This window comes from Cynoglossus semilaevis, chromosome 2 (assembly GCF_000523025.1).
Source record: "Cynoglossus semilaevis isolate Cse_v1.0 chromosome 2, Cse_v1.0, whole genome shotgun sequence".
NCBI classification, from domain to species: Eukaryota; Metazoa; Chordata; class Actinopteri; order Pleuronectiformes; family Cynoglossidae; genus Cynoglossus; species Cynoglossus semilaevis.
This window is the reverse complement of record NC_024308.1, coordinates 12,830,712-12,843,882: the sequence shown is the minus strand read 5'-3', so window position 1 is coordinate 12,843,882 and position 13,171 is coordinate 12,830,712. Positions and strand designations below refer to the sequence as shown.

At 39.9% G+C, this 13,171-nt stretch overlaps 1 protein-coding gene across 1 annotated transcript in view; it reads left to right on the top strand.

Moving 5' to 3' along the window:
* Nucleotides 1-13,171, top strand: part of LOC103399842 (cadherin-2-like) — an 87,710-nt gene that overhangs the window by 57,766 nt on the left and 16,773 nt on the right. The window contains exons 11-14 of the mRNA XM_008338467.3: nucleotides 180-322; nucleotides 5,752-5,985; nucleotides 7,642-7,875; nucleotides 10,547-10,676. Coding sequence (XP_008336689.1) covers nucleotides 180-322; nucleotides 5,752-5,985; nucleotides 7,642-7,875; nucleotides 10,547-10,676 — 741 coding nt within the window. The remainder of the gene's footprint in view (nucleotides 1-179; nucleotides 323-5,751; nucleotides 5,986-7,641; nucleotides 7,876-10,546; nucleotides 10,677-13,171) is intronic.

Here is a 13,171-nt window from a genome sequence, read left to right as displayed (position 1 = left end):
AATGAGTTGTGGTTGCCTCGTGAAAGTGCTTCCTATATCAACTTCCCCAGTATGAGTTTGGCCTGTGGCCAGAGCAGCAGAGAAAGAAGCCTCTCTGTGGTGCTTTCTCATGATCTCTCTCTCTCTCTCTTTATCCTCCCCCGTCCTCCCACCCTATCTCTCCGTCACTCTGATTTTAGGTACTCTAAGATGTTCGACCCTGCCCGCTGGCTGGAGATCGACCCGTTAAGTGGTCAGATTTCCACCATCGCCATCCTGGACCGAGAGTCTCCGTACGTCAAGAACAACATTTACAACGTTACCTTCATGGCGTCTGACAATGGTGAGACCCCCTGACCTTTCATGGTGACAGAGATAGTCATAAACACATAGCTATATTTAGCCCATATATACCCTACATACACATATGTATATATATTTAATATATATATTAGGGCGCTTGGAATTAAAATGTAACAAGTAACTCTGATGATACATTTTTAAAGCATTTCGGTGCTAAAATATCCAATACTTCCAGAACTCCATCCACTTATAATTGCTCTGATACACCAGCGATTCACACTGTGTTATTTCCACATTGTGGGGAAAAAATGTTGTGTTACAGAAGCACCAGAGCAGCCTCACGGATCTCAGGGCAGTAAGTCAATCAATATTTTCAAAAGAGTACTTCACATTTGAAGTATCAGTTAAACGCCACACTCTCACACACACAAACACACACACGCACCGTTGATGCTAGAAAATCGCCCTAAAATTCACTTTATTGTCATTGAACTTTGGCAACAGTAGAGTGAGAAAATACTTTTCAATTAATTATTGGATTAATTTCTTGTCTTGAGTGCTCCAGGCTTTCTCCGTTACTCGTCTCTTGTTTCTTTTGCGTGCTGCCGACTTAAGACTCCATTGTCGTGAGTTTTAACGTAAGAACTTCTTAACTCGTTATTTATTTTCCGTTTCATATTTTAAATCCTGTAATCCTTGTTCAGCTCATGTCCGTCAACTGTTTGGTCAAATTAGACATTTCTGCAGCTTCTGAGAGGATTCTGTGGAAACACAGCCACACTGTGTCCACTTCAGGGACTCCTCAGTTTTGTGATAACTAATGTCATAAGGTCGACCTGAAGCTCTATAATGACATGAAGGCCTGTTGCTCCAAATAACACATGTCCACATGTTATTACGTTAGTGTGGACGTCCCACTGATCTAATACTCCTGGACTGGACCGGAGACCGTTTCCTGTCCACTCCGCGCCCGATTCCCAAAGTCATGCACTTGCTCCGATCACAACTGTGCTCTATAACGGCATGAAAAGAGGATTCTTTGTTGTAAGTGGAAAATTGTTGAAGAGGAATGTAGATGGAGCCTCTTCTGTCTCCACACAGAGCCTCACTGTGCTCCTCACCCGCTGCTCTCTCACACTGTCTGAGCACATTCTCTGCCCTGGGTGAGAGCAAACGCTGTCTGCAAGGAAAAAAAAAAAAACTACAGTGAGGGAGAGAGACGTGAAGACAGAAAAACACGCAAGCTTCTGCAACATGTTTCACGTTCCTCTGCGGTCAGCGTGTGTGCAGCCGCCACCGCCGACAGTCACTGTGTTTGTATCTCACATATTTATATTTTAATGACCTGTTTACATTTCAAACTCACTGACCTCAGCTGTTTTTACATATATATTTGTACATATATGTATGTACGTACATATATACAGATGAACATATAAATATACATATATATGTACATACATATCTGTACATATATATGAGTATATCTGTACATATATGTATATTTATATGTTCATCTGCAGCATTTAGCCTGTTGTTTGGGCGTCTCATGTCACATGACTACATCGTTTTTCGTCCTTTTTCCTCCAGCGTGTGAACATCAACCTGATGATTAGCTTCATTACTGATGTACATTTTTATACTGAACAATCATTATATGGAAAACAGGGGACATTATTGCCTGACCCCCGGTCTCCTGTCTCTGTCTCTGTGTCTCCTCCAAGGTGACTGTCGCCTTCTGAGAATGTTAGTCACTTCATTATTAAAAAACAAAAAAAGAACAACACTGTACTTTTAAGGATGAGGTTTTTCTATGGAGACCAGAACAGACGACACCGGCATTTAGACAGAGACAGACAGACGGATGGACAGATACATTTGGACAGTCCTCTCAAGATAAAGACAAACAGGTGGACGGTAGGGTTAAGACAATGACAGACAGACAGCTGGACAGTTTCCTAGAGACTCAAGCAGACGGCCAATCATGTACGCACTGACAGATGGACAGTTTCCTAGTCGGAGACACTGACACACGCACGTGTGCACCCACATTCACAGACTGTGACAGGACGCAGACAAGCAGACTGATAATATATACCGATGTGAGGAGGGACGGATGGACAAAAGCAGACGGGCAGAGACAGATGACAGGGCCATTAAACAGACAGGCCCAGAGAGAAATGAAGAATTACAGACTGAAAAAGACAAATGCAGACAGACAGACTGGCAGATTCAGGATCAGACTCACACGGATGGACGCGGCACAGACAGACAGACAGACAGACATGTTAGTCAGACTGACACTTATTAAAACTCTATCTCCTCTGTGAAAGTATAAATGGCGTCCAGCAGTATGTCTGTGCACACATGCACTGCTTTTCACACACACAAACACACACACACACCCGGGTGGACAATATTTATCAAGACATGAAAACAGCAGCAGGATGTTTTAGAGCCACGGTGAGAAATCTCTGGCCTCTCTGCAGACTCCTGTCTCTTCCTGTCAGGAGCTGACGCTGCCTTTCACAGCTCTTTACTGAAAACACACTGGTTTACATCACATTTCATCAAGTTACGATGGCTACGTCGCCATCGCTGCGTTAGAGATGGAGATGTTTTTTATTTATGTAGATATGATCAGAGAACATCCAGAGGGGATGTTTTTCATCCAGACTGTTTGTTTATAGCGCCGTGGAGACACTCATCTACACTGATCTTTAGCAGCTTAAACACACAAATCCCTCCTAAATAGAGACAAACAAAACACACTGATAAATATTTTATGTATACAGTATGTATTTTTGCACAATTTAAAAATGGTAAAAGATGCAGAGTCCAGATTCACTGCAGCTCCAAAATCATATATATATATATATATATATATATATATATATATATATATGTCGTATGTGTATATACAGTATACACATATATATGCATATATATTTATTCATATGTGTATGTATATGTATGTGTGTATATATTTAGCCATATATGTGTATATACAGTAAATATATGGCTATGTATATGAATATAGGTAAATATATATACATATATATATATTTACACAGTTACTTATTTTATTTTATTTTTTTAAATATGTGCAGTAGTGAGTAGGATGCCAATGTCAACATCGACCTATTGGCGTCACTGCAGTGCACAAATGAACTTTCGGGTCAACCAAAAATGTCAAGACCCCTCAGCCGAACAGACGTTTTCTTGTAGTTTTTGTTTTTTTATTTATTGTATGAAAAAAAAATGGCCAGCAAATTAGTAAAAAAAAACAGAAACAGCCACACTTAACCTGGCGCCACACAGTGGCACAGAGGCAATTGAAGATCCCTGCAGGTTCACACAGTTAAATATATCTGCATAGTTAGTACGTACTTTATGTATTCTGAGAGCACACCATCTTTTTCATTCTAAGAGCTGTGTATTCTTTTATACATGAGGCCGTGGTTCACTGTACTTATAGGTTATGTAACCGAAGAGAAAGTAATAATGTGTGTGTGTGTGTGTGTGAGAGACATTTTTTTACTATTTTAAGCAGCAAATGAATTCATATTTACAGTGCCACGGAGTAAGTGGGTCAGTGGGAGTGTGATGAACCGAGGTAACCTCTGTGGCTGTGCTAATGTAAAGTCATTTGGGATTTCGATGGTGGCTGAAATTAAAAAAAAATCTGTTTCCTCTTAAATCTTACACACACTTACAGTCATAGCTCTGGTTCCTGGACCAGTTTGGACCATGTTGATTATTAATGCCAAATATGAAGTGGTACAGAACCATAAAGGTCGGTGTTCAGCAGAAACCTGGATTAATTTCTGAGGAAATACTTTGTGTCTTAAACGAAGAACGAACAGAGAGAATTAAAATGAACATTGAAAAGTACTAATGGATGTTGAACAGTTTACCTGTAGTTATTCTACAGGCATCACTGACTTCACTTTACCTAATCAGATGAATCAGATATTCAGAGAAAGGTGTTTTGTGTGTGTGTGTGTGTGTGTGTGTGTTTTAGCCTTTGCCGAAAATACTACAAATTTTAACAGAACTGAACACGGACACTAAGATTTAAAAAAAATATTAATTTAGAATAAATACAGAGCTCTGGTTTTTTGACAGTACATTAAAGGCAACGTACTGTATCGCTGCATCTGTAGTTTTAAATATTCTACTGGCTTCTCTAAATTAGACCTGTCAACTACTAGTCCACCAGGGGGCGATTTTAGTGGTTGTGAAAGTAGCCTATAAAAATAAAAGCAAAAGTCGAGGAATCACAGCATTTTCTTGATTTAAAATTCAAGTAAATATAGGATTTTCTTTCCCGTAGTATCTAGTATTCTAATCTTCCTGTACTCGTGTTCAGTTGTCTAATTGGACACTGAGTTTGATTGACAGCTAACAGTGTCTTCCTTTATCGGTAAGGAATTACACACATCATGTTTTGTACAAACCATTTGCTGTGTTGCTGTTGTGTTACCGTTGTGCCTTTGGGCAACATTAGTTGACGCTGAAAACACAGACGGCTCAGAAGCCTGAACACTGTCGATGCTACGCTATAATTACACTAATCGATGTGATCTCTGATGTCTAATGATATGATTTTTCCATTTGTCTGTTACGTTAGTAATAGTTACACTCATCTTCCTCGGCCCAGCGCTCGGGGCACACTCTGTTGTTAGATTGAATGTGTTGTGTAATGAGCATCATTACCGTCAGTGGTTGAGCTCATTTTCTTGCTCAAGTTTGAAAGGGGAATAATTTGCAGCATGAAAACTGTATCTGTGAAAGTAAAGTCAATGGAGATACATAGGAATTGAAGAGAAATGTTACACTTTTTTTTTTTTTACCAACCTGAATTTTTGAGTTCCTAATCTCAACCCTGAGCAGAGAAGAATCTTTTTTTACAGATGATTCTGTAACTTCTTTTTTTAACCTAGAAAATGTCCTGTGTTGCATTTCCTCTAGAGGTTTGTTAACAGAAACATGTAAATCGTGGCCTAAATATTGAAGATCTATGTCTTAAAGTGTAGACCTTTGGGAAACACCAGTGAAAAAATGACCTTTTTGTGCAATACAACTTCATATTGTAAAGAGTTTTTTAAAATCTTTTATGTTGTTTAATTCATGCCAGAAAAAAAAAAGGTCAGAGTGAAAATATAGTATAGTACACAAGAAAGGCTGTTTTAAATGTCAACATGAAATAAAATGTCTAAACGTGTCAGGACGAGTCAGAACTTGTCGTAACATGAGATGCAAATTATAATAATAATAGTTTTACTCCTAGTAAATTTAAAAATATCAACAAACGATGCAAAAAACAAAAACGATGTCCAACACCAGGCTAACCTTTCTGTGCAGTACTGTGTAGAACTGTTAGCTTGTGGCTAGCGTCACCTCTTTACTGAGAGCCATAACTCTTCCATGCAGTGTTTCATTGTCTGTAAATGTTTCTGTTCCCAGGTGTCCCACCAGCCAGCGGGACGGGGACCCTTCAGATAATGCTGCTGGACATTAATGACAACGCCCCTCGTGTTTCTCCCCCGGAGGTGGAAATGTGTGAGAAGCCACACCCTAATGGCATCAACATCACAGCCAGTGACCCCGACCTGCCCCACAACGCCGGACCCTTCGTCTTCGAGCTCGCCTCCCGTCCATTGGACATACGCCGCAACTGGACACTCAATCGCTTCAATGGTGAGTGAGGCCTGAGGGGTGAGGCCTGAGGAGTGAGGGCTGAGGAGTGAAGCCTGAGGGGTGAGGCCTAAGGAGTGAGGGGTGAGGGGTGTGGAACGTGGACAACATAGTGGGGATTTAAAATTATTTTTTAAATGTTTCCTCTGGGTTTTGAAGTAATTCTAGATTTTTTTTTTCTTTTTATTATTCTATTTTTAACATTGCTACATCCCTGGCTTTTTTCAAGTTATGTCTTTATTTTTGCATTTTTTGTTTGTCTACAGTTACAGTATTAGGGCTGTAATGTTCTAAATTTAATTCTTTTTATGATTCTTTCTTTTCTTTCGTATAACTTTCTATCAACTACAGAATAAGTTTCCTGACTTTTGCCTTGGCTTGTCTGACCTCTGAAATCCGTCCAAAACTGGGACGCCAGCGTGAAATTACATTACCAGTTTAACACAAGCATTTGTTTTGCTTTAATGCCATTTGGTGGATACCGTGTGCAGACGGTCGACCCACAGGTCTAGATCTCAGAACAGTTTTTGTCTCCAGGTCTCCGCTAGTCTGACAGGGACATAAAATCCTGAGACAATTGTTTTAATATTATATTGTCCCCTTTTCCAGAGACAGAGAAACCACCGAGACTCAGACCGCCGTCAGAGATAATGAGCCCCTCAAACGTGTTATCAACTTGATGTTTTGACAGATTTGACACAGTGACCGTGATTCGCTTCCACAAAATGGACCAATCACAGTTCGTCCACTTTCATTTAGAAGGAAAATATTATCACAGGGAGAAGTTGGGCAAATGACAGGAGGGAAAAGAGTATATATTTACATATAAATACATATACATATATGTAAATATATGTATATATACAAACTATATACAGTACATACATATATACATATGTGTGTTAATTTATAAAGAATTTAATAAAGAATAAGTATTTGTTTCATTATGATGTATTCACTCATGACAACAACTGTCATGAGTGACTGAAATTATGATGTATTCACTCATGACAACAAACAGAGATCACAAATAGGCGGCCCGTGGTCTAGATGTGGATCAAGAATCAATGTCCTGTTTTAATCCAAACTGATTAAAAATTTCAAAATTTTCCATCTTGGTAATTCTCCAGGTTAAAAAAAAGGAACTCATGTCATGAACCATGATATTTTTTTTCCACCACTCCTGAAATATCACTTCAGAGGAAGACGACAAACATTAACACTGGCAGTCCTCCAACAGTTCCAGAGGTGACATCACATAATATCAGTGAAAACACGTTCCATTTTATTGCTGCAAATTATTACCTGCGAAATTACTGTTTGCTCATTTCCTTCAACCGCGACAGTAATGTTTGAAATGATTAATGGTGTTAATTTTACATTTATATGAATGTTTTCATATTTGCTGTCGGAGCCAAGTCTTGATTTCACTTTCATTTCTGTTCGGTTTTAAGACAGTTTAAAAAAAGAAAAAGTATTTCATGGAAGTTCTTTAGAATCTCTAACTTTGCCGGACACAAAACGTCCGACCGTGGGCAGTTCTGGAGCAGAACTCTGCTTTTCATGAACTGTACTGTAGCTGAGTGGAAGAGTATGAAACATTCTCAGAAGCCAAAGTGAAAACCTCACCTTTTCTCCATCTTTATCTTCCCGCCGTAGGTGAATATGCCCAGCTCCGGCTGCGGATCGGCTCCCTGGCCAGTGGGATCTACAAGATTCCCATCACAATCACAGACTCTGGAAACCTGCCCATGTCCAACCTGTCCTACCTGGAGGTGAAGGTCTGTCAGTGTGACCACCACGGAGACTGTGTGAGCATGGAGGGACTGGTTGTTCCTGGACTGGGCACTGGAGCCATCATTGCTATTCTCATCTGCATCATCATACTGTTGGGTGAGTCTCTGACCTGGTGGTGGACCAAGTCATGACATGACCCAGACCTGACCTCCTCATATCAGACCAAGCCACGTTAATGTGTTCTGAAGTTTTACAGTCAAATGATATATTTCCTCTGGGATTTTCCACAGGGCCCAGTACACATTCATACTCCTTTTACTCCATCTGTACACACCGTCGCCCAAGCACTGGTCCAGGATCAGTGAGGACTATTTCTCTTCTGTGCAGCCACAGAGGCATCAGAAGTCATTCAGTAACACAGTGTGGTTTGGTTTTCAGATGTTAGGGGCCAATCAGAAATCTGCAGACTCCAGCCCCGGTGGTCTGTGGTTGGGGGGTGGTTCGATGCCACAGTTACAGGGAGCTGGAAGGCTCTGACTGATGGCCAAACAATTACATCGATCTTCAACAAAGATTTCAGAAACGCTTACAAATAGAGTTACTTGTGTGGCATTCATACAGTATTGACTTAAATAGTGTTAGTTATTTTACTTTTTTTTTTATAAACCCACTTCTTGTGGTTCGCCTTTCTGAAAAACGACCCACAATTCATTTGACAGTTGGCTCAGAAAATGGCTCTTTGTGCTTAAATTAGTCAACATCATTAACAAATGATATGTTTTTAATAATTATGAAGGTAGAAATAGAATCAATGTTTATATATTCACTGGAAAAACAGAGTACAAAAAAATCTAAATGTAAGAAAAATAAAATAATAAAAAGATCAGAACTGAGTTTCCATACAGAAACTTTTTAGGCTGGACAATTTTATAGAAACAAATGTGAAGTAAACTATGTGTAAAAGCAACCAGCAACCATGTGATGCAGCGTCTTAATACATATGACATCAAACTCAACATTCATCAGTCACAACTGTGGAGCCTTAAATTGCTCTGCTGAAAAAAAACTGCATCTTATTTTGACTCTGGAGGAGGAGAAGAGAGAGAGAGATTGTGACTCATTGTTTCATCTCATGGATGCATTCTAATCAAATCATATCTATAATTAAAGAGAGACCAAAGATTAAATGTAACACTGGCCAAAATGATTTCCTAATTAGAGATCAAATGCTGCAACTCCTCTGTGCTGTGACTCTGGTTTATCAGTGCAGTGAGTGACAGGCTAATGACGACGACGTCCAGCCGTGGGAGCAGCAAGAAAGATTTAAAAAGAAAAAAAAAATGACAAACACAAAGAAATGTTGACTTTATCTGCGCACGTCTTGATCCATCACCTCGTGTAAAAATGTTCTCAACGCTGCTGCCTTTGGTTGGTTTAGAGATACAAAGCTGCATCTTTTTTTAATTGAACAATATCTGAATTAGTACTTGAATTGTTGCCATGGCAACATCACCCCCATCAGCATTAAAAACAAAACTGCGCCAGGACATATTATTCCAGAGAATTATCCATTTTATCTGTTATGACTCAGATCCACATGACTGTTGGTTATAAAACAGAGGCAGCAGAAATGTGAAGCTGAAAGAAGCGTGCTCAAAAGCACTTGTCCAATAATGATCAAGGTCTGTGGACAACAGATGCTTCGAGTGTTAGTAACTAGTAAGTTGAGGTTTTTTTTTAGGCTTTACTATTTACTTAATGGCTGGACTATGGACACTATAATTAATCACGATTCATCCTGATTATTTTCAATTAAACACACGACCTGTTTTGTAGTCTTTACTATGATTCAGTATTTCAAAAACTCGAACATAACACGATCAATCACAATTAATCATGATTAATCTCTTTCTACCCATGCTAACCGGTTAGCCATACACACATTTTGTCTCAATGAATTTACATGAAAAATATCCTTAGAAATATGTAACATTTTTTAAAATAAAAAATAAAAATGCACTAAATTAAAATGCATCATATTTATATGATTATGACTTTTGATCCAACAGACAGTGTATAAATAAAGTCAACGCTGCTCTGAAAAGCTCCCCTATTTTTTTTTTTTTTTTTTGTTTGTTTGTTTTGGTCGGTAAAAGCCACACCGTGAGACCAGCTTGAATGTCACTAATGAACTTTTTTTTTTTACACAGCAGCCTTTCAGAGGCAGCTGATGCGTTCACTGACCAAGGTCAGGGTCTGTTATCTGCTCATATGAAGCTCTCTCTTTTCCCCCAAAGTGCTTCACAGAGAAAATGAAAGAGGACACAAAGATATAAAGGTATCAGAAAAACAAAAGAGCAGGAAACCCACACAGATTAAAGGGATGCTGCAGCCGGGGGGCGAGGGATGCATTTTCAACTCAGAGTTGTCACTAATGAACTGGGAGCCTAGCCTGTGAGGGAGCCTAGCCAAAATATATCAAAAAGAAACTTTGTCAATTTGCAAAAAAATAAAAAAATAAAAAAAAATTTTTTGAAGGAAAAAAAGAAGAAATGAGAAATTGCACGTCACAAAGAAAATTTCTGTCCAATTGAAACCACCTTATATTTCATTATCTATTCTGCTGTCATATCATCTTTGTTCACTGTGTCCTGTTTATTGATGCAATTGACAATTTCCCCCTAGTGGACAATGGAGTTCATGACTCGACCTGTGACACATCCGTCAGCCGCGCCTCTCCAGTTGAACTGACCGACGGCGGTGTTTTCCTCAGTCTAAGAGTGAGGATGTCAAACGCTGTCCTTATCTTGTCCTCCTTGTTCTGCAGTTCTGGTGCTGATGTTTGTGATGTGGATGAAGAGGAGAGATAAGGAGCGTCAGGCCAAACAGCTGCTCATTGACCCAGAGGACGACGTGAGAGACAACATCCTCAAATATGACGAGGAGGGAGGAGGAGAGACAACATCCTTACACACACACACACACACGCACACACATGCACACACGCAAACAGATTGTGAAATGTTAACGAGAGGCTAATATTTAAAATGTTAAAGTTTTTTTAAGATTTTACTTTTCTCTTCGTGGGCCATAAACAGTCTTATTTCAGTCTGGTTGTCACGGTAAACCTGTAGCTCTGACCTTCCACTTGACCCCAACTTCCCAGAAACAAAAATCCACTCCGTTTCTTCAAACAAACACAGAACATGCTCTAATGACCTGACGCACTTCCTGTTTCTTGGCACTCGTTTTTCTTCTGTCCTTCAGCTCAGACTGAAGTGTTCGAGACCTGACCTTAAGGCGGGATGAAATCATTTCTAACAGAAACTCTTTTCCTTCACTGCCAGTGTCTGACACACAACCTGCTCCACAACTCAGGTTAGAAAAGTGTTGCCTTCAATTTACAGCCCAGCTGGACGAGAAGCAGCTTTTTTTACTGTGGATTCACTGACGCAGCAGTGAAAGCTCTAGTCTCACTCTTATCTCCCCCTCACACCCCCACGGCTTTAACGTCCCCCCTAAACCTTTACCTGGACTTTATTGGAGTATCGGTAGAGTACCGAAAACACAAAGGAGGAACACACACACACACACGTACATATATATACACACATACTGTATATACACACACATATGTACATAAATATACAAATGTATGTACATATACCTATATATTTTTACAATTTGAACAGGTCTATAGCGCTAAGCTAACACAACAGGCTGCAGTTTGTCTCTGGACGACTCCCACAAACTCAGCTTCGGACTGAGACAGAAATAGTTCCAGTGCCTTCTTTTGTAAGAGCTGTCAATGTGAAGTAGTTCCGCTCCTGGAACAGTCATCGTGCAGAAGCCTGGCTTCAATCACCGACTCCAGATATAGTCTGGCTTTGTGTAAATGACCATTTTAGAGGCGTTTATCTAAACGGTGTCTATCCTCCACAGGCTGAGCGTCAACAGGGTTTAATACCTGATCGTATGAGAACAAAAATATCTGATTCACTCAGGTCCATTCATTCTGCCAACTGAAGCAATTGTCCATAATTGTCTAAATGGAAATGTATTCTCACAAGAGCTTTATTGGAGCTGTGGTCAACATTGGTACTACGGGGGTTTTAAATTTACACCTAAAAATGAATTCTTATTCTTCACATTAAAAACAGAACTACACCTTTACTGTACCAGTCACTCTCAGGGCTCTTGTTGCATTAAGCGACGGCATGAATTTGTTTTTATTATTATTATTATTTTACGGGAACTTGACTTTTTTATAAAAAGGCCACTTTGGTCTGAAGTGTAAATAATGAAAAGAGAAAATGTTTCTTTCTCTCCGTGTTGTTTACATCACTGTGACACACAGCCCGGCCTTGGACTGAATAAAAGATCCATTCAGTTGGAGTGGACGTTAAAGGGACAGGTTGGGGTTTTCAAGTCAGACTTTACACATGCACATGTTCTCATTAAAATGCAGCTGCCAGAAAGGAAACCAGGTTTGTGTCCTGCTGAGGTCCAGGTTAGATCAGGCATCGGTTTATTCTTTTCTTTTTCTTGGATGGGAGTCGTGTTGGTTTTTCTTTTTATCACTGCATAAAAATCCATACACAGAATAATGGAATGGTCTGCTGGTCTGAATTCTTTCTCCATTTCTCCATCCTCCCCTCTTTGGTGAGCTCAGAAATGTTTTGTGATTAAGTGGTACTTTTCTTTTACGTTCTATTTATTGGTGCCTTTCAGAACAACCAAGGTCACGTCACAGTGAAGTGCAGCAAAGAAGACAGAGAAAAGACAGCAAAATAAATAAGCATTTGTTTTTGTGTTGCCAGTTTAAAATTATGTTTAGACAACATTTGAAAAACAGAAGAACTGAGAAGTCAGTGTTAGTGATGGATCTCCAGAGATGGGGCGGGGGCTTCAGGGCTGAAGGCCTGAGACCTCTCCACCCCCCTTGTTGGACAAAGCTGCTTGTTAGAGGAAAGAAAAAGAACCCTGATGTGCAGGAGTCCAGAGAGGGACTGAGGAGGAAGGCTGTACATCTTAACAGCAGAGTTTAAAAAAATAAAACAATTGTGAATTCAGACTGGAAGCCATGGAGCTGCTGAGGAATCAGAGTAACAGTAGTATGAAGGGCAGTGGTGGCTTAGTGGTTTGGTCCCGAAGGTTTCAGGTTCGAGTCCACCAGAGGCCAGGTTACCACTGAGGTGCTCTGAGCATGGCACCGTCCCCACACACTGCTCCCTGGGCGCATACTTTGGACTTTGGTGATGGGTTAAAATCAGAGGTCCAGTTGTGTTTGCAGTAGTGTGCTGTGTCACAATGACACTTTGAACATTGGTTCAAGTGATGGTACCGAGAACAGAGGTCTGAACCAGAGGTTTATGAAAACCAAAATAAAGGAACCTTAAAATCAAGATGTGCAAACAGTTCTAAAAACCAGTATATATAGATGTTATGGAAA